Raw genomic sequence first — 22,363 nt, 5'->3', positions numbered from 1 at the left:
AAGCTGGCTTGGGAAAGATGTGTATCAGTCAAGTCATTTGTTCAAGCTATTTCGCTGTAATGCCTATAGTGCAAGAATTGCATGGCTTTCCATGTCTCATGGCAACATCTGATGCATAGGCAGGGTAATGTACCATGTAAATTTGACAACAAGAATTGGGGCACTATTGAGGAAGATCCAACGTCGCGACGATATGGGCACACGGTCTCGATGCTCCAAGACTGCAGCCGATCCTTTTGCCGCTGGGTGGTCCAATCGGACCTAAACCATCCCGCAGAGACGGTGAACAGGAAGAATACGTCTTGCCGATCTCAGGGACATCACAAAGTTCCTGATCGATCCAAGAGAAGTTCTTTAAGCCGGCGACAAAAAGTCCAGCCACCAGGCTGATGAAGTTGGGGCAGCTCCAAAACAGAAGGCTACCGAAAGAGAAAGTGTTTCCAGCTGGTGAGGAATTTCTACCGTTTTAAAAGAGACTGCCTATAAAAAACTTAAAGTTAATTTAAATTTGAGAACAGAAGAAATAAGCACCGGAATTAGGCTTTGAATGATTTTGGACAGTGGGTTATCTTACTTTTTAAATGTTATTTTCATGGATGGAATTTATCCAAGCCTTTTAAACCGAAGGGATTAAGTTTTCTTCTTCTTTTTTATCATTATTTTTTGCAACCTATGGACTAAAATTCTCCTTCTTCATTACTGTGTATGTTTTTCCCTTTTTCTTCTCTATTTCATTCAAGAATTTGACTTTTTTGTAACTTGGAATAAAAAAAGATACAAAAAGCAACAAAGAACATTGCAACAACAGGGGGGAAGACAACACTGCTACTCAGAGGCTGGAGGTTATGTGTATTGGAAACAAAACACTTTTACTTTCCTCACTGATTATTCTGGCTTGGTACTTCAAGGTCTTACTGTTTTGCCTATAGAGAGTGATAAGAAGAAAAGCATACAGATGTTCCTTTGAAGTATATCTTTAACCAGAGAAAAGTGAAAATAAGACCTTATTGTGAATTTATGCTTAATCTTGTAAAAACCTTTCAAGCCAGAGCAGCAGTGTTTGTCAGCTGGAGATAATGGCACAGTCACAACAGCAGAAAGAAACTTTAAGTTTGCAAAAGATATTGTCAGAAATTCAGAAATTATCAAACACATTTGAGAGGACGGAGAAGAAGCTGGAAAATCTAGAGCATCTCATAGTAAAATATGATGAAGTTGGAGATGTTTATCAAATGGAAAAATTGGAGGCTAGAGTCCTAAAAACCGAAGAGAAAAATGACTACAAATATATTAAATCTGCTGATATTTATGGTGATTGGTTTGTGTCTGGAAATGGAAAGAGTGGAATAGGGGCCCCTGCCTGGAGTTCTTTGCCCCCTTTCTTGTTCTGCCTTCAGTAGGAGAGACACGCAGAGACACGCAGGCAGAAGACCCTTCCCCCCATGTCCTGACACAGCCTAGGTTTTGCGAATAAGAGTGGTGGAAGAGATCCCGGCCTTTTCGGCCAACCTCTGTTCATGGCAAATAATCCGATTGCCTTACCAGCCATAAACCTCACTGCACGTCACTGGAATGTAAGGTGGGGATGGCCATCTGTTTTGTCTCAGCTCTGAAGCCTCCAGCAAGAGATGCCTGAGAACAGCTTCTTATCACCTTTTCAGCCAGTGATTCTCAAAACAACTTCGCACCTGTGGATTGGCTTATTCAACACTGGACTGAGGGAAGGGGTTTCTAATTACTTTAACATAATGGAATTGCATGGGAATCCTCAGATCCTACCTCCTTTGTCTTGCTATGACTTTCCTTCAATAAAAGGTTCTTTTTGAAATGTTAATTGTTTCAAGATTCTGCTTTCTTGGAGAAGAGAGGCAGGCCCTTACAGTGGTTCTGAGACTATGTCTGCTAGTTGCTTCAGAACCCATCTGGATCTGGTGATTTGAACTCTTCTAGAGTGAATAGGTGTTCTTTTACCATTTTCTTGCCAATGTTGATTTGCATTCCTAATCTGTATTTTATGGTACTGTTTTTGATTGGTTGGGCTATTTTTTCATTTTGCATGAAGACAGATCAGAATGAATTCAACAGCCCTGCTTTCTCCCTGCTGCCCGTTAGTTCCTTGCCATCATCTACCTTTAGTGGATAGTTTTCTTGACTTTTTCCTTTTTTTTCTTTTTTTATATGTTGAAAGAAACCTTTACTATTTTTGACATTTGCTGCAAATCTTAATTCATTCTGAGCCTTAGCTTTCCCAACTTAATTTTTTTCAAATTTGGGCTATATGGTGATATTCTGCCTTGGTTGTGTGTTCCTCTTTCCATTTTTTATACTTGTCCTTTTTTATTTTCAGTTTATCAGACAGGTCTTTATTGAACCATGTTGGTTTCTTCTTGAATCTCTTATTTTTCTTTTCCAGAGGTATTGTGGTGGATTGGGCTTTTATAAACTCATTTTCCAGAGTTTCCCAAGCTTCTTCAGTTGTTTTCCCCTAAGAGTTTCATCCATGGAATCCTTCCCAATCTCTCTTGAAGTTTGTTGAAGTCAGCCCTCTTATAATCTCTTACAGACACTAGTTTGATTTTATTACTTATGTCTGCATTATATTGAATTCAGTGGTGGGTTGCTCATCCCGTTCCAACCGGTACGGTTGGAATGGGGCTGGCGGCGTCCTTGTGCATGCGCACAGTTCACGCATGCGTCTTAGCGCCTGTGAGATGCTCCAGCTGCTCGCAGAGAATCGCGCAGGCGCTGTATGTGCCATGCCCCTGTGTGGAAGCACAGAAGCTTTCAAAGACCAGCAAGAAGTGCGGGCGGGTGGATGGGCCCTTCAGCATTCCCGGAAGTTACTTACTTCCGGGTTCACCGACCAACCGGTCCACGCGGACTGCCGTGGACCGGTTGAAACCCACCCCTGATTGAATTCAAATATAACATGGTCACTCTCCAGCAACTTCAACTCCCTCTATCACTTCATCTCTGTTAGTAAGAACTAAGTTCAGTATACTGTAGCTGGTACTGTAGTTCCCTTCTCTACTGTTTGGATGAAAAAATTGTCAGCTAGGCTCATCAGGAACTTTTTTGATCTTCCATTCAATACAGAGTATGTCTCACAGTTGATATCAGGGTAGTTGAAATAACTAATTACTAATATGTTTCTGCACAGATGCGAAGGCATTTCTGTGGTTTAAAATGACTGTCTGTAAGAATAACATTTGTTTATTATTAGGAACAGAGATGGTTAAATCTGAATTTTAATCAGTTTTCCATTTTGTACACTTTCATTTATTTTGATCTATCTTTGCATTAATTTGCAAATTTTCTTCCCTGACTACTTTTGCTGCATAAAGATATATATTTTCTTGCACATTCTAATATACATTTTAATAAATATATTTTCTATGCATCTGTGGTTTGGTTTTGCTAGGCTGCGTGTGACTTCCAGTTCAGAGGTCAATTTGAGCCATCAAGGCTTTTCATCAAATCAAAGGAAATCCAGGTCAAAGAATTTACACAGTAACCTCCAAGAAGCTATCATGGAGTTCACCCAACCTCATTTTAACTTCTTTTTTTTCTATAAACAAGGTTAGCTCCATTGTGTTCCACTAGTCCCTCAAGATATGGTTGTGTTTATTAGATCTGGGGATCTTAGAGAACCAGTGACATTTTAAGATACCTCCATTAGGGTACTTAATATTCCATATTGAATAATATTGCAAACACAAGCCATGGAACATAATCATATCAGAGTCTTAAATTTTAAAAGAGCTGATTTGAACAAACTCAGAGAGAGCTTGGAAAGATTTCTTGAATGAAAATCCTAGAGGGGAAAACAACTCAAGAAGCTTGGGAAACTAAAATATAGTAATAAAAGCCCAGTCCAGCACAATACCACTAAAAACGAAAAACAAGAAATCCAAGAATAAACCAGCATTGCTGCACAAAGATCTCTCTGATAAACTGAAAGACAAAAAGGATAAGTACAAAAAAATGGAAAAAGGGACACATAGCTAAGGCAGAATATCAGTAGATAGCCAATATCTGCAAAGATGAAGTCAGGAAAGCAAAGGCTCAGAATAAACAAAGACTTGTAACAAAAGTAAAAGATAATTAAAAAATTTATTTCAACATATAAATAACAAGAAAAAAGTCAAGGAAATAATCCACCAAACAGAGAAGATGGCAGGGAAGTAACAGGAAGTAGAGAGAAAACACAGCTGCTAAACTCATTTTTGCATCTGTCTTCACAATAACAACTATAGAGCATCATGAAACTATAGTCCAACCTACCAAAAACTTAACTGTAAAAGACAGACTAGAAATAAAAATTAAAATAAGCAGGAAAGTTATAAGAGAACACCTGTCTGATCTTGATGAATATACATCAGTGGTGAGATTCAATGTTTTTTACTACCGATTCTTTGGGCATGGCTTGGTGGTGAAGGTTTCATGTGACTGAGTGGGCATGGCCAACTCAAGGTGAGTGATGTCAAGTTGGCCATGCCCACTCAGTCACATGACCCCCCCAAGCCACGCCTCCCAAGCCATGACCACAGAACCAACAGAAAAGGCAGCTCCTGCAGCCTGTCCCTTAATGGTTTCCCCCTCCCCCCATGTCAAAGTACCTTAAAGGGACACTGCAGTTTGGCTGCCTTCCGAGCAACTCTGCTGCGATGCTGTCCCTCTGATGCAGCAAGCCATTCTCCTGCCCGGCTCTGGCAATGGGGTGCGGCCACACACTGGTAGTCAATGGGATGCTCATCCATGGCTGGCACAAAGAATAGGGCGGCAACGGCAGTGACAGGACTTCAGGCCTCTTTTTCAGCCTGCAGTTTTCAGTAGTTTTTGGTGCAAGAAACTTGCAGCTGCCACCTCTTTTTTTTTGGTGCGAGAAGCCTCCATACGCCACTGCCAGCTCGGTTCCAGCTGGCAAATGGCTGCAGGCTTCTTGTGCTGAAAACTACAAGCCGAAAAAGAGGCCTGAAGTCCTGTCACCGCCCTGCTCTTTGCACCAGCTGCACATGCACACCCCATTGCCTGCCAGTGTGTGGCTGCAACCCAGACCTGGCCAGGAGAATGGCCTGCTGTGCCAGAGGGACAACATCACAGTGGACCTGCCCGGAAGGCAGCCTAAAACTACTGGTGGCTGGAGGCTTCTCACAAGAGGGGGGACAGCTTCACCGGGAACCCCGACCACTTTGCATTCAATGAGATGGAGGCTGAGTGGGTGCCATGTGGGCGGAGGCCCTGGGAAAGGCCAGAGCTGGGGAATAGCATGTTCCCCAACCCGGCCAAGGTGAGCAGCAAGCAGGAAAGTTTTCATGTCAAGGATGGAGCCAGGGAATGGTATGTTCCCTGATCCAGGAAGCCACAGAACAATAAGCCTAACATCAAAACCTGGGAATATACTGGAAAAGATAATCAAAAAACAGATCTGCGCACTTCTGGCTTCTGGGCTATAGCAGATTTCTTTACCTCTGCTACAGATCCTCCACAGTTCTAGGCTTAGAATGTTTTCAAACCCTACAGAAACCTCCCTGGGAAAGGATACTTTGCTCCTCTGAGTATCCTGACACTCTCAGACTGCTTCTTGAAGTAGAAGTAATCAGTTGAGGCCCGGGCTGGGGCAAGGCAACTGTACAAGTTCACTGTCTAAGAACCAGCTGTTTCAAATGCACAATAACGGGTGCCACCATTTTTCTACATATTTACCTTTCATGATAAAAGAGGCTTCCTCCGGCTCCAGCTTGCTGTTTCTTTTTTGTGGAAATATCATCATTTTATGAAGCTCCGTGACTTTAAGATGCCTAGATCCCAGCCAAAATAAAGAAGCTGGAAACTACTGGAAACTAAAGTAGTGTGAAAACTACTTTTGAAACTGTTGGTCTTAAACTTTCTAGAGAACTTTATACTGGTAATCAACTCTGCATAATTTTCTTTTTGAAAATTTTAAAATAAGGACTGTTTAAATGGTGTTTTGTGCTTACCGTGAGGAATGGGTGAAAGTGTTTCAATTTTAATTGCTTCTGATTGGACTAACCATGTGGACTCCTAAACCAGTGTTTTTCAACCACTGTGCCGCGGCACACTAGTGTGCCGTGACATAGTGTAAGGTGTGCCGTGGGAAAATTACTTTATATATAGTCAATATAGGCACAGAGTTAAATTTTTTAAACATTTTCTAATGGTGGTGTGCCTCGTGATTTTTTTCATGAAAAAAGTGTGCCTTTGCACAAAAAAGGTTGAAAAACACTGTCCTAAACAAAGAGGCAGAACTCAAATTCTTTTTTATTGGGATTTATATGCCGCCCTTTTCCCTGAGGGGACTCAGGGCGGCTTACAACCACAGGGGAGGGGGGTGCAAGGTCAAAAACAAAACAATATGTGCACAAAGAAAAAATAATAAAACACAACTTTCATTCAGCGATCAAACACTCGGGCGGGTAATTGGAAACCTATCCCCAGGCCTGCTGGGAGAGCCAGATCTTGAGGGCTGCGCGGAAGGTCTGGATAGTGGTGAGGGTACGGATCTCCATGGGGAGCTCGTTCCACAGGGTCGGGGCGGCAACAGAAAAGGCTCTCCTCCGTGTGGTCGCCAGTCGACATTGACTGGCAGATGGAATTCGGAGGAGGCCCAGTCTGTGCGATCTAATTGGTCGATTTAGGGAGGTAATCGGCAGAAGGCGGTCTCTCAAGTACCCAGACCCGCTACCATGGAGTGCTTTAAAGATGGTCATCAGTATCCTGAAGCGCACCCGGAGACCAACAGGCAGCCAATGCAGCTCGCGGAGGACAGGTGTAACGTGGGCGAACCGCGGTGCGCCCACTATCACTCGCGCGGCTGCATTTTGGACTAGCTGCAGTCGCCGGATGCACTTCAGGGGCAACCCCATGTAGAGCCCATTGCAGTATTCCAGTCTAGAGATCACAAGGGCTCGAGTGACTGTTGTGAGAGCCCCCCGGTCTAGGTAGGGCCGCAACTGGCGGACCAGGCGAACCTGGGCAAATGCCCCCCTGGTCACAGCTGACAGCTGGTGATCGAAAGTCAGCTGTGGGTCCAGGAGGACTCCTAAGTTGCGGACCCTATCTGAGGGGTATAAAATTTGACCCCCCAGCCTAAGCGTTGGTATATTAGCCAAATTATTGGGGGGGAAACACAACAGCCACTCGGTCTTATCCGGGTTGAGTACCAGTTTGTTAGCACTCATCCAGTTCCTAACGGCCTCCAAACCCTGGTTCATCACGTCCACCGCTTCATTGAGTTGGCACGGGGCGGACAGATACAATTGCGTATCGTCCGCATATTGATGGTATTTTATCCCGTGCCTCCGAATGATCTCGCCCAGCGGTTTCATGTATATGTTAAATAGTAGGGGGGATAGGACCGAACCCTGAGGTACCCCACATGTTAGGGGCCTCAGGGACGATCTCTGCCCCCCGACCAACACCGACTGCGACCTGTCCGAGAGGTAGGAGGAGAACCACCGCAGAACAGTGCCTCCCACTCCCACCTCCCGCAGTCGTCGCAGAAGGATACCATGGTCGATGGTATCGAAAGCCGCTGAGAGGTCAAGGAGAACCAGGATGGACGCATAGCCTCCATCTCTGGCCCTCCAGAGATCATCGGTCAATGCGACCAAAGCGGTTTCTGTGCTGTAACCAGGTCTGAAGCCGGACTGGAAGGGGTCAAGATAGCTAGCTTCCTCCAAGGCCCGTTGAAGCTGAAAGGCCACCACCTTCTCAACAACCTTCCCGATAAAGGGAAGGTTGGAGACAGGACGAAAGTTGTTTAAGATGGCTGGATCTAACGATGGTTTCTTCAGGAGGGGTCTCACCACCGCCGTTTTAAGTACGGCGGGGAAGTGCCCCTCCCGAAGGGAGGCGGTGACAACCGCCTGGATCCAGCCATGTGTCACCTCCCTGCTGTTAGCCACCAGCCAGGAGGGACACGGGTCCAAAATACAAGTGGAGGCACTTACAGCTCGAATGGCCTTGTCCACATCCCCAGAGGCAACTTCCTGGAACTCAACCCAGAGCTGATGTAACAAGTAATCCTCCTGTGACTCAGCTGGACCTACTGCGGTGGAGTCCAAGTCCGATCGAAACCGAGCTACTTTGTCCGCCAAGAATTGAGCATAATCCTCAGCCCTACCCTGCAAGGGGTCTCCCGCATCCCTCCTATTAAGGAGGGAGCGGGTTATCCTAAACAGGGCGGCTGGGCGCGACTCGGCGGACGCAACCAAGGCAGAAATATAAGATCTTTTTGCGGTTCTTAATGCTCGGACATAGTCCTTGGTGCAGGTAGTTAAAAGTGCTCGGTTCGCCTCGGACCTATCGGACCTCCACTGGTGCTCTAGGCATCTCCTCCGGCGTTTCTTCTCCCGGAGTTCCTCGGTGAACCAGGGAACTCTCCGGGATCCACTGACCCGGAGGGGCCGTAGCGGCGCAATCCGGTCGAGAGACTCCGACGCCGCCGAGTACGTTCTTTTTATATAGTAGCATTTGATCAATCACAAGAGGGAGCCAAAAGATTGTAGTATTGCTAATTCTTTTTAAATTTCCCACTAGCATTATTAAACCCATTGGATTTAAATTTCCCACTAGCATTATTAAACCCATTGGATTTTATGCTATAAATCTATAACTTTAAAAGTTTTAATTTTTAAATTTAAATTTCAGCCACACATTATTAATATGGCCACCCGCAATAGGACAGAAAAATTAGAGAGATTATCAAGAGATATAGAATTTTTAAGACCCTTTCTGGATGAACATACAGCTAAAACATGAACTAATTCAGACAATGGGAACAAAGCTTGAATCAAAGCTTAATACTCTTTCAAAGAAACTCCAGGAGGAAATCCAACATTTGACTGGAGATATCACAGGTGAAGGATAGAGAGGATCTTATGGAGCACAAATTGGAGAAGACAAATATTTTATATGAAGCTGACCTGGAGGAGAGAACAATTTTGGAATCTCAGATTAAGGAATTTCAATTAAGATTTCGAGCAGTTCCTCAACAGTCAGGAGAAAATATCAGATGATCTGGTTATATTCCTGCAAGACCCCCAAAATAACATTTGATGAGGACATTAAATGAATTTGGGGCTTTAGTGAGTTTTAAAATAAAGTAACAGAAAACAACAATGTTGACTAAGAACATGTCATCTCAGGACTGTGGTATATTGACTAAAAAATCGGGTTTTTAAGTTGAGAAAAAGGTGAAATATTTGTGGGTTAGGTTGACAAATACAAATATAAAACTATTTCAAAATAACTATGTGCCTCTTTGAAATGATATTAAAAAGGAACTTACAACGATGGGACAAATTGCATTTATCACTATTGGGTAAAATTTCTGTAATTAAGATGTATGTCTTACCAAAGATGCCTTTGGAAACCCACCCCTGAGTTTAGGTGAAACCTGACTTAATAGGAGTAACTGTGAGAGGGATTTTTGAGTCCTAGTGGACAATCAGTTAAATATGAGCCAGCAGTGTGTTGCAGCTGCCAAAAAAGCCAATGTAGTCCTAGGTTGCATTAACAGAGGGACTGAATCAGGATCACAAGGTACAGTCCTAGTACTGCTCTATAAAGCTTTTGTAAGGCCACACCTAAAATATTGCATCCACTTTGGGTCACCACCACAATATAAAAAGATGTTGAGATTCTCGAAAGAGTACAAAGAAGAGCAACAAAGATGATTACAGGCGTGGAGGCTAAAACATATGAAGAACAATTGTAAGAACTAGGTATAGCTAGTCAAGTGAAAAAAAGGACCCGGGTGACATGATAATAGTGTTCCAATATTTGAGGGCAGGGGGACAATCTATTTTCCAAAGCACCTGAAGACCAGACAAGGAACAATGGTTGGAAATTGATCAAGGAGAGTTTCAACCTAGAAATTTTTTTGACAGTAAGAACAGTAAGAGCCGAGGTGGCGCAGTGGGTAGAGTGCAGTACTGCAGGCCACTTCAGCTGACTGCTAGTTCAGCAGTTCAGTGGTTCAAATCTCACCGGCTCAGGGTTGACTCAGCCTTCCATCCTTCCGAGGTGGGTAAAATGAGGACCCAGATTGTTGTTGGGGGCAATATGCTGACTCTGTAAACCGCTTAGAGAGGCCTGAAAGGCCTATGAAGCGGTATATAAGTCTACTGCTATTGCTATAAAAAAAAAACAATCAACAATCAACTAGTGCAGCCGTTGCACTGGAGGCTTTCAAGAAGAGCCTGGACAGTCACTTGTCAGAAATGGTATAGGGTCTCCTGCTTAAACAGGGGGTTGGACTAGATGACCTACAAGGTCCCTTCCAACTCATTCATTCATTCTCTCCTGTGCCTTTTGCATATTTTAATGATTATTTCTATTTTTATTAGTGATTGTTCTAGATGTTTATTGTTTGATTATAGGAATTATGTTTGGCTAGTGAAAAGAAGGACTAGGAGAGTCATGATAGCATGGTTCCAATATTTTGAGGGGCTCCCACAAAGACGGGGGGGTCGACCTATTTTCCAAAGCACCAGAATGCAAGACAAGAAGCCGTGGATGGAAACTAATCAAGAAGAGAAGCAACCTAGAACTAAAGAAAACAATCTTGACAATGAGAACAATCAACCAGTGAAACAGCTTGCCTTCAGAAGTTGTGAGCGCTCCATCACTGGAGCTTTTTAAGATGAGATTGGACTGCCATGTTGTCCAGAACTGTATAGGGCAGTGTTTCTCAACCTTGGCGACTTTAAGTCCTATGGACTTCAACTCTCAGAATCCCCCAGCCAGCACAGCTGGCTGGGGGATTCTGGGAGTTGAAGTCCACAGGTCTTAAAGTTGCCAAGGTTGAGAAACACTGGTATAGGGTATCCTGCTTAAGGAGGGAGTTGGACTAAAAGACCTCCAAGATCCCTTCCAACTCTGTTCTGTTCCATTCTGTTCTACAATGTTTCTTCTCCCACTGCAGCCCAGCCACACTCAGTCTTTATAAACAGTTTGCAAGAATCCTTACCCACTGGATATTTGCCATAAAGTTTGTTTGTTCTGATGAGACAAATGTTTGGAGGTTTCCACCATAAACATGCAAAAGGCTCCTACAACAGTTATTGGGAAGCTTTTCTTCAGTAAGCTCAAAGCCTTCTTTATTAGTTTTTTTGCAGAAGTAATTTGACCCATATTGTAAGAGACCTGTAGAAATGCAGATAGATAATAATAAAAGAAATTGATAATTTTTCATATCTTCTTTATGATGCCTAAAAATGTGTGAAGACCTCTCCTCATAAAATCATGATCTTGCAGCATGGGTAAATATACTTAAAACACAAGAATATATGAGCCGAGGTGGCGCGGTGGTTAAATGCAGCACTGCAGGCTACTTCAGCTGACTGCTAGATCAGCAGTTCAGCGGTTCAAATCTCACCGGCTCAGGGTTGACTCAGCCTTCCATCCTTCCAAGGTGGGTAAAATGAGGACCCGGATTGTTGTTGGGGGCAATATGCTGACTCTGTAAACCGCTTAGAGAGGGCTGAAAGCCCTATGAAGCGGTATATAAGTCTATTGCTATTGCTATATATTTAAATTTAAATGTAGGGAGAGGCTGATCATTAAAAGTAGCAATGGAAGAATTTCTGTTACAGCAAGTCAAGCACTGCAGCATGAAAAGCAACCATTTCATAAAATGACAACTGTACTTCTGACTGAGCAGCTGTAGAGAATGGGATATTCCAGTGGGCTTTACTGTATTCAGAGAAGTGGTAAGTATACAAATGGCTACAGCAGACAAAATTGTCTTACCTCTCCCTTCAGGCTGTACAAAACAGACACCTCAAATTGGCTAATGAGTTTATGCTTGTAGTCCGAAGATCTCAAGAGGTTCTCTGCTGTATTCAGATATGTAAAGGCCTCAAATAAGAATAACAGAACAGGAAGTATTCATTTCTGTATTCTATATGGTAATCCCCAAATACCAGCAATTCCCTCACTACAGGTTATAAATTCTCAAGGACAAATATTCAGATACTATAGAGGGGGTGAATCCAGGGTGCAGATGTAGCATCTATTCGCCATCTAGAATCTATTTACCACATAGAAAAAGAAAATCTGGTAAACCAATTCAGTTTTTTTTAATAGAGGGGGAAGTGATTTTGGTCTTTGTTATTTTTGACTGTACAACAACTTGCCAGGTTTAACAGTATTTTGGTTAGCTACACCTACTCAGACAGAAAAGAGAGAACAAGCTTACTTTAAATATAAAAGTGATAAACTAAAATATGCTGATTTCCAAAGTGGCACATTCCCCCAGCACTAAAATTTAGCATTATGACCAGTGGTGGGATCCAGCTGGTTTGCACCAGTTTGGGAGAACCAGTAGCTAACTTTCTGAGCAGTTCGGCAAACTGGCTGTTGGAAGAAATCTCCTTCCAACAGCCTTTTGTTTTTCCCACTTTACTGGGTTAATCCTGTCAGGAAGGCAGGAAGGAGACATTCTGGTGTGCTTCTGTGTGTTGTTTTTAGCCTAATCCTGCTTATCTTTATTGCCCTGCTTAAGTGTTTTCTGAAACTGCCTCTGTGGGTAAGCCTTGTTACATTGAAACAGCCATTAATGGTTCTGGACAGTACACCCAGACTTTCTATAGCCTGAATGGCTTCTCTGGAGTTTTTTCCCCCTTTCCTGATACTTTTGTTCTGGGACTTGACTTTCTTAAAGGGGAAGGGTTGTTTTAAGCTTTTTACACTACTTTAGTGGTTCCTGGCACTGTCCTTTTGGGGTGTACTTCCAACAAAGCTGAATCCCCTCCCAGCCACTCCTTGCCTCCTAAATAGAGTGATCTGGTTAAACTTTGGCTTCTTTTTTTGTTTGTTACAAAAAAGGTTTTTGGGAGTCCCTCCACTGGTGGGAAAGTGATGAGATAATCTTTTTGGACTGCCGCTGCCTACCTGATCAAGTTAAGCAGTGCTGCCTTGAAAAAAAATCTTTTTCAAGCTGCATCTTTCCCTCTTTCCTCCAACGCGGCTTTCTGTCCTACTGTTAATGGGATTAGAGTTCAAGGGGGGCCACCACAGGTGCTTGAGGAAACTGGGGGAATTGGGCATGACAAGGAGTGGCTGGGAGAGGACGGGAGAGATGAGGTGGGGCCAGGGCGAGATGCCTCTCAATGTGAGTGATGTCAAGTTTGCCATGCCCATCCAGTCACATGACCACCCAGCCACGCCTACCCAGCTGGTCATTAGGGCAGAGAACCGGTTGTTACATTATTTGAATCCCACCACTGACATATAATAAAAGCTTGACATATCATTCATGAACTGTTAGCATGCTAGATTGACTCATATGCTTGCAGTCTGTTACAATTTTTTGAACATTCTCCAATCTTTTTTTTTTTACAAAAGTTTTGGCAGGGAGAATGAATTTGGAGCATTTCATATTTTTTTTGTATTTTTTTAAAATTAAACTGCTATTCAGATTTGAAATCTGCTGTAACTGCTTTTCAGATACATGGAAAAGGTTACTTTAATGTGTGAATAGGTTGTTTATATTCATAGAGAGCCAGTTGGGTATAGTGATTAAAAACATCAGACCCCATTTTAGGCACAAGCTGGGTGATCTTAGCTCAGTTATCTCTCCCAGCCCTAGGAAGGAAACAATGAAGAATTGCTTCTGAAAATCATTGCGAAGAAAACTATCCGGACTAATCCAGGCAATTGCCAGGAGTTAAGACTGACTGGAAGGCATGTACTCAGCATACATAGGATGTTTATATTTTCTTTTTAATTAAGTGATTTTGTTTATCTGTTGCAAAATTAGTCTCCTGACAAAAGAGCAAGGGCTAAATCCTCTAGTCACTTGCCCTAGCATGTTATGGTAGGAAGTAGGGTTAAGAAAATGGCCAGAAGGTATCACTATCAACACTGTTTCACTTTCTGCTCTTTGGCCTTTTTAATCACTGGAAGGACAGCATAAGTTGTGAAAGCCGTATTTCTCTAACACACTGAAATTATGGAGTGGATCCAGGGGTGGGTTTCTCGCCCCGTTCCAACCGGTTCGGTTGGAACGAGGCCGGTGGCGTCCTCGCGCATGCGCGCGCGTGCATACTAGCGTCTGTGCGATGCTCCAGCTGCTCCTGGAGGATCACGCAGGCGCTGTATGCGTCCTGCGCATGCGTGGAAGCGCAGAATTCGGCAAAATCGGGTAAGGAGCGGGCGCGGGCGCGCGCGGGCGTGCGGGCGCGGGGGGGCCTTCGCCGTTCCCGGAAGTTACTTACTTCCGGGTTCGACGACCAACCGGATTTCGGGGACCGCCGCGAACCGGTTGAAACCCACCCCTGAGTGGATCCCAGGTGAGTGTCATCTGGCAGACAGATGTGGACAATAGATACAATCAAGCTACTATTGCAATGAAAAAACTGGAACCTGGGGATGAGAGGGTGAAGTCACAGAGGGAAATTTGAGGTTTCCACACTTCCACTTGATAAATGCATCTGGAAAGGCCTTCATGAAAATGCAGACATCTGTACGACATCATCTAAATCTAGAATATCCTTTGCTGTAGGAGTAATGAAGGAGCAAAAAGGAAAAAGAATGGGTGATCTTACTTACCATATAGTTGTGGGAGAGGTTGACATAAGCAGCTGCAGATTCCAACAGGTAATAAAAAGCTCGACTATAATCCCCTAGAGCCAAATAGTGCTGAGATAAAGGCACAACAACAGACTCCACGATTTCTTTGCATTCACAGTCCTGTGAGCTGGGGGTCTCTCTCCTTTTTTTGCTCATGCCAGTAAGCAAGATTATTTCATCCATTCTTTTTAAAAATTCCAATTCTGATTTTTCAGCCCTACCAAAAAGAAAGAAGGAATTTCCATAAACTCCCATAGCAACTTTAATCTCTAACACACCTCACCCACACAGAAACAGAAAGATATTGAAGCCTAGCAATCTTCAAAGTTTTTAATTACTATGTGATACCAGGTCAGGTGAAATAATAAAAACAATAAACAAAGATCAGGAAGAGCCAAATTGAAACCCCTACAATGAAGATTGCTGGGTCATAACCCATGTGTGGGTTAACACACATTTGAAAACTAAATTCATGTGAAGCAGCAATCTTGCTAACTAATTCATGTATCTGCTTTATTAAAGTCTAAAAGAAAGGCTTTTTTTCCTTTTAGAACAAAACTTGTACATAAACTCAGTTTGTTTCCTGGATGCCACACACACATACACACAATAGCAATAGCAGTTAGACTTATATACCGCTTCATAGAGCTTTCAGCTGATAACCTCTGGGACTATTTAAATGATTGTTTACCTATAGGATATAAAGAACTGTGATTAGTGCACTCCTTGAAGGGCAATTTAAGGACTGAATAAATAGTTCTCAGACTGCTGGATGAAAGTAGATTTTTTAAAATAAAATAAGATGCTTTATAAGGAAGAAATGAGTGAAACCTTGAAATAAATGGCGTTACTTTTTCAAAATACAAAAGGCATCATGGAGAAAGGATTTAAGGAGATTACAGGAAAAAATAGGAAATACTGTACAAGGGATGATGAGTAAAGACCAAGATGCCCAGGAAAGGGAGAAGCCAACAGTAGAAATGGAGGAAAAGACTAAGCTGAAGAACCAGAGAATAAAAGAAGACAAGGAGGAGATAATAATGAAAATAACAGTGACTGATGAATTAAATCAGAGCGGAAATACTGTATATTAAGAGAGTCGAAAAGAGAATTGGAGATACAAGAAGATACCTTTGAAAGGGAGATAGGGGCCTGGGCAGAAATTCTGGAAACTAGGCAGTGGAAGAGTTTGAGTTTGAGTTTGAGTTTTGAGTTTTATTTCATTTGTATGCCGCCCTTTTCCCTAAGGGGACTCAGGGCGGCTCACAACTCAAAAAGGGAAGGGGGGATACAAACAGTTTAACAAGAACACAAAACTATACATAGTTAAAAAGCACAACAATCATACCATTCAAGATAGGGGCAGCGAATCTTTAGCCCCAGGCCTGTCGGAACAGCCAGGATTTAAGGGCTATGCGGAAGGCCTGGAGGGTGGTGAGGGTATGAATCTCCACGGGGAGTTCGTTCCAGAGGGTCGGAGCAGCCACAGAGAAAGCTCTCCTCCGGGTAGTCGCCAGTCGACACTGGCTGGCGGATGGAATTCGGAGGAGGCCTAGTCTGTGGGATCTAATTGGTCTAGTGGAGGTAATTGGCAGTAGGCGGTCTCTCAAGAGGGTAGAGATGAGAGAAATACCTAGTGAGCTTTTTGGAAAGCTCTGCCTTGGACTCTGATTTAATTTTGGATGATATTTGGAATGTTGACACCTACATTGAACACCAAGAAGTAGATGCAAAAAGAGATAAAGGTCCAAAAGAGGAATATGGGAGGCAAGTTAAAAAAAAAAGCCATAATAATTAAAGTATTGAAGCGGGCAAGAGACAATGAATAGATGATTTCTAGTTTTTATTGTTGTTCTGATTTACTTTTCTTTTTCTCTCTCTTTCCTTTTTTGTAGGTAGGTGAGATGACTAGAAGTTAGGTAGGATAAGAAAGAAAATGTTAATAAAGGGTGACATGATTAAAAGTTAGAATAAGAGATAGAAATAAGAAAAAAGGTGGATATTAGTGTATACACATATAATAAAATAAGAGCAATAATAAGAGAAAACATGGAATAATTGAGTAATGGTAGACTGCAACTTAATATAAATATATATTATTATTAGAAATATATAAGCTGGTTGAATGTAATAGCTATGACTAATTATATTAGTTTTATTTATATTAGAATGTATGACACCCAGGTGCCACATTTTTCACTCATTGATACGTTTATAAAAAAAAACCTTTAAAAAGAAGGGAAGGGATCAAAAGCAGGCAGGAAGAGTAGGGCAGATCCTAGCCTCTGTTTTGTTGTTATAGCAAAGCATCGTGAGTCATGCATTTAAGGAAGACTCTTGTCCAAATAAGAAGGGAAGACACCATATTCACACTGGATCAGAGAAGTACAAAGTTATATGACAATCGCTATGCGCTGGGATGTGACTGTATCATGAAGTTGTGCTACAGAATAGCTAATAAGCCATCTTCTTCCTGCACTCAGAATATGTCCAAAGAAAAGAAGGGTGCAACAGAAATTTGGTTGCCACAAACTTTACAGAGGTTTTACTAGCCTAGTCCACACAGTGAAACTATTAATGTATTGATGTGACCAAGTGGCTTTTTTGAACAAAATAATTGAACAAAAATTAAGTGACTGGTCCAAGGTCACTAGCTTCCATACCTAATGGAGGATTAAAATCTGGCTTTCCCCTTCTAGTCGTCCATCGTATCTTTTACAATATATTAACTGTTAAAAGGGACATATTTGCATAAAATTTACATATGCTGTTTATGTATATAGAAGAAATTGCTAAATATTAATTCCCTAAGCAACTTATTTAAAACATTTAAATCCCAGATCTTACAAATAAGAAGTTTGTAAGAGAGACATTTCTCCACTCCCTTTTCCATTACTATTACAATGGTATGAGGTCACTTTGCTGCTCCTAGATCTAAGCCTTATTGTATTTAAAACCATGGTGAAATATTGTCTGTTTCCCCCCAAAAAATGGCTTTAAAAAGAAGGAAACTATGGCCAGATAATCAAAATATCCTTTCAGGATTTTATCGGTATTTTTGGCAATGTACCACCAAGTAGCCTGAGTTAAAAATTACCACCTACATTCTCCTAGAAGTGCCTAAAATCCCATGAGCGCTTATGCTAGAAGAACACTTAGCAGGATTCAAGACATCACAAGTTGTTTCCCATTGACCAGGCAGACACCAATACCATAGGCATGGCTTGGTTCCCTCCTGGCACTCAGTGCTTGAGAGAAATGAACTGTGTTACCAGGTCTGTGGAGCATGTTAAAGATTTCCTGAAGCTGGGAGAAGTATACAAGCATTTATATTATCAATACAGTGTGTTTTGATTCAGTAAGAATGACTGTGGTAATTCTCACTAGTAACTTATACTAGTATCTTCTAAAATTATCTAACCATTGCTGGTTAGATAACTGTTAAAATAACAATAATGCAGAAAAGCTTTGTGCTATTTCAAATAATTTATTTCAGTGATGGCGGGGTAATCCTTTGAAGACTTTTTAAATCAGTACGGTAGTAGGGAAATTACCTATATGCAGTCTATTAAAAAGATCTGGAATGCGTGGGTGAAATATATTGTGAGAAGAACCACTATAGATTTTCCTCCTCATAGATACAGATAGGAAAAGGCAGAGTAGCGGGGGACATCGCATGGTGACTTGCCATCAGAAAGGAATGATAAGCAACATGGAACTATCATTTTAGGGCACATACCTTTTATTTTCAATATATCTAATTCTGCTTTATCTTCCATTTTTGGAGAAAAATAATGAGTTCATTATAAAACTTCTTGGATAAATTTCCAAGAAGAAATTTATCTTGGAAAACTATCCTTAAATAATTGGGTGTGAAATTAGTGAGAGTTTTTGATACTAAATAATTCTATTCATATAAAACAGTTCCTTGGAGGCTTAACATAGTGCCACATAGTCCCAATGTGCCAGACAGTCAGGAAGATAAAAGTTACTCCTTTCACACCTAAAGGACTCTTGCAAGATGAAGGTTGTCCGTAGGGTTTCTCCTGCATGAGAATAAAGTTGAAGAAAGGTAAATGCCTCATCCTAGAATACTGTAATATATGCTGTGGTTTCTTCTGAAATAATGAAGTGCATAATATTCATAGACTCAAATGAAGGACTTAGAGAATGGGGTTGAACGTTTGAATGGGGATTGTGTTACATTCATCTTTATTGGACAGAAACTAAAATAAATTAAGACATTATCTTTGTACCTGATTTGTAAGCTTTTTCATATGAGAACCTAACTCTGCCATATCTATAAAATGAAAATTCCCACATAGGTATCTAAAACGTATATTCAAATACTTAACAAGCCCGGTGCAAATTGATACAGCAGTCAGCACTATTAATATACAGGTGGTCCTTGAATTACAAACATAATAGAGCCTAGCCATTATGATTGGAGGTCAGGAGGAAATTAAGTAAATCACATTGAGTGAGCCCCATTCTTGGGTCTTCCCAATGCATTCATTAAAAACAAAGCGGGCACTTGGCACTCATTAAGGGCACTTGTATCCCAGATATAAAAAATTTAGGAGGCAAACATTTATTTCAAGCTCCCATCAGTTTAACAGATGTTTTAAACAGATTAAAGTTGGAAGGGACCTTGTAGGTCATCTAATCCAACCCCCGGCCCAAGCAGGAGACCCCTACACCATTTCTGATAAGTGGCAGTCTAGTCTCTTCTTGAAAGCTTCCAATGATGAAGGTCCCACAACTTCTGAAGGCAAGCTGTTCTGTTGATTGTTCTCACCGTCAGAACAGTTCAAGTTGAATCTCTCCTTGATCACTTTCCATTCATTACCCTTGTCTGGCCTTCAGGCGCTTTAGAAAACAGCTTGACCCCCTTCCTCTCTGTCACAGCCCCATAAATATTGAAATACTGCTATCATGTTTCCCCTGGTCCTTCTCTTCACTAGACTAGCCATGCACCGTGTGGTGATCAAAGCTGGATGCAGCATTCTAGGTGTGGTCTTACTAAGGCTTTATAGAGTGGTACTAGTACCTCACTTGACCCTAATTGTATCCCTCTGTTAATGCAACTTATGATTGTGTTGGCTTTTTTGGCTACCACCTCACTCTCATATTTAGCTGGCTGTGCACGATCCCTCTCACAGTTACTGCTATTAAGCCTGGTTTCACCCAGTCTATATGTACACTTTTGGTTTTTCTTGCCCAAGTGTAGGACTTTTCTCTGCATTGAATTTCATTTTGTTAGATAGGGCCCAGTGTTCAAGTGTGTTCAGGTTCTATGGCCATGATGGCAAATCTATGGCGCACGTGCCATAGGTGGCACGTGGAGCCATTTGTTAGGGCACATGAGGTGTTGCCCTGTCAGCTCCAGTGAGCATGCTGGCCAGCTGACTTTGGCTTTCTTTTTTGGCTGTTTTTCATCCTCCAGAGGCAATCTGGAAGTTTGGGAACTGTAACTTCTAGTTTGCCCGTAGAGCCATTTTTTTGCCCTCTGGAGCCTTCAGGAGGCTTCCCTGAAGCCTCCGGAGGGCAAAAAAACACCCAACATGCAAACCGAAAGTTCAGGAACAGACTTCTAGTTTGCGAGTTGGGCTGTTTTTCATGCTCCGGAGCCTTCAGGGAAGCCTCCTAAAGCCTCTGGAGGGCGAAAAATGTCTCTATGGGCAAACCAGAAGTCACTGTTCACAAACTTCCATGTTACCCGTAGGGCTATTTTTTGCCCTCTGGAGCCTTCAGGAGATTTCCCTGACGGCTCCAGAGGGCGAAAAATGGCCCTATGGACAAACTGGAAGTCAGCGTTCCTGAACGCCTGGGTTGCCCTTAGGGCCTTTTTTTGACTCCCCCGGAGGCTTCAGAGAAGCCTCCTGAAACCTTCAGAGGGCCTCCAGGTAGGCGGGGAGGCTGTTTTCCCCCTCCCCAGGCTCCTAGAAAGCCTCTGGAGCCTGGAGAGGGCGAAAAATGGGTCTATCGTGTGCCAAAAGTGTGGGGGAGGGTGGGGGTTGCATGTTCATGTACATGGGGGGGGGGTCATGTGTGCATGTGCTTGGGAGGTGGGCATCGCGTGTGAGCACACCTGCCCATGACCCCCCTGCGCTCCCCCTGCCATCACTGTTCTATGGTTTCTTATATAGTACTGTTTCTTTCTTGGAAATATTTAAAAATTAATTTACAGCCTAAATGAACTGGTAGAAGAGGACCAATTTTAAACTGGAGGCAGATGACAAGTGCAGTATCATCTACCCTAAAGGCCAGTGCTGTGTTTCAATTTTTTTTTACTACTTATTCTGTTGTCATGGCCAGTTTTGTGGGCATGGCCTAGTGGTCATGTTATCGGGTGGGCATGGCCAATTTGTAAAACATGGTGAAACTCACTTAACAACGTTCTTGCTTAGTAACCAAAATGTTGGCTCAGAAACTCTGGCATTTGAAGCACGCAAGTCTTAAAGCTGTCAAGTTACAAGACCCTTTGAACCCTTAACCCTTTAGAAAAAAACAACCCCAGGGGTGTTCAAACTTGACAGCTTTAAGACTTGTGGACTTCAACTCCCAGAATTCCTCCTCCAGTCATATTGGCTCAGGAACTCTGGCATTTGAAACGTGCAAGACTTAAAGCTATCAATTTACAAGACCCTTGCACTCCTAACCCTTCACAACCCCCCCCCCACAAAAAAACTTTACTTTTTAAAGCATTTTGCACCCGGGGAAAGTCGGAATAGCACACCAGCCACACACCACCTCCACTGATTTTGAAGTCTTTCTCTCACACTACCAAAACCCCTCAGCGCTCTTCACCTGCGGTAGCCCCTTCAACCTCTCATCCATGGAGGATACGTGGTGGTCAGCCAAAGGGCACTCCCCCCCATATATTGCGTAGGCTGAGGAAAGGGAGAGGGGAGAGGGGAGCTGCTCATTTTTTCCACTTCTCGGCCCGAAACAAAGTGGCAGTGAGGAAGAAGTCTCTGGTAGCTGCAGCAGAAGTGGCTGCGGCGGCTGAAACACAATCCCAGGCAGTCAGTTCCTGCTCTCCCTTCCCCGAGCATGTCCTGTTGCTGTTGCAATGGTGAATCCGCTTTTGGTGAATCCGGCTCGGCAGTGATGGCAAGAAGCGGTTGCCAGTGATACTCTCAGGGTGAAGACATGCCAAGCACTCGCCCCTTCAACACCCGCTGAGCCTCCTCCCACCACAAATACACCTTCCCTTTTCTCCTGGTGAGATCTGCCACCTGAAAGGTGGCGATCGTGGAGGAAAGCATTTTTAGGTGCAGGATCCCCTCCCTGATTCCAAAAAGCAGTGTGTGCAGAAGGCGCTGCCACCTAAAAGCTCTTTCTTCCACGATCCTCACGTCTGCGGTGGGAGGAGGCTCAGCAGGTGTCAGAGGGGTGCCGAGCGCTTGGCAGCTCCTGAGGAGGCCAAGGCTTCTCCGCTCACAATGTCTTTGCCCTGAGAGCATCATTGGCAGCCGCTTCCCGCAGCTCAGGAAGTTTGCACTCTTTGCTGCTGCTTCTTGACCTGAAAACACTTTCCTCCATGATCCTCATGTTTCAGGCTGACCAGTGTCAGCGAGAAGAGTGCAAGAGTGGAGCTGCTCTTTTTTTCCCATGAGGCAGAAGGAGAGTCCTCTGCTCCTATTCCTTCCTTGGCTGTTTGAAGAAGCCTGCACGCACTTCCTTCTCTTTGACAGCCGCATGGTTTCCAATGGGGGGGGGAGAAATCCATGCGTTAGAGAGAGAGGAAAGGCAGTCC

The 22,363-nt window shown here is 43.0% G+C and overlaps 1 protein-coding gene across 1 annotated transcript in view; it reads right to left on the bottom strand.

The window, feature by feature from the left end:
• The window catches only part of ADCY10 (adenylate cyclase 10), a 144,175-nt gene that overhangs the window by 34,702 nt on the left and 87,110 nt on the right, over positions 1 to 22,363 (bottom strand). Inside the window, exons 22-24 of the mRNA XM_087726296.1 lie at positions 14,581 to 14,818; positions 11,779 to 11,886; positions 10,997 to 11,172 (exon numbers count right to left, since the gene is read on the bottom strand). Coding sequence (XP_087582422.1) covers positions 10,997 to 11,172; positions 11,779 to 11,886; positions 14,581 to 14,818 — 522 coding nt within the window. The remainder of the gene's footprint in view (positions 1 to 10,996; positions 11,173 to 11,778; positions 11,887 to 14,580; positions 14,819 to 22,363) is intronic.

Source organism: Thamnophis sirtalis, unplaced genomic scaffold (genome assembly GCF_051295495.1).
Source record: "Thamnophis sirtalis isolate CommonGarterSnake01/CBP01778 unplaced genomic scaffold, rThaSir2_p1.2 scaffold_12, whole genome shotgun sequence".
NCBI classification, from domain to species: Eukaryota; Metazoa; Chordata; class Lepidosauria; order Squamata; family Natricidae; genus Thamnophis; species Thamnophis sirtalis.
Note: the sequence above shows the minus strand (reverse complement) of the source record. Positions and strands in the feature narration are given on the sequence as shown.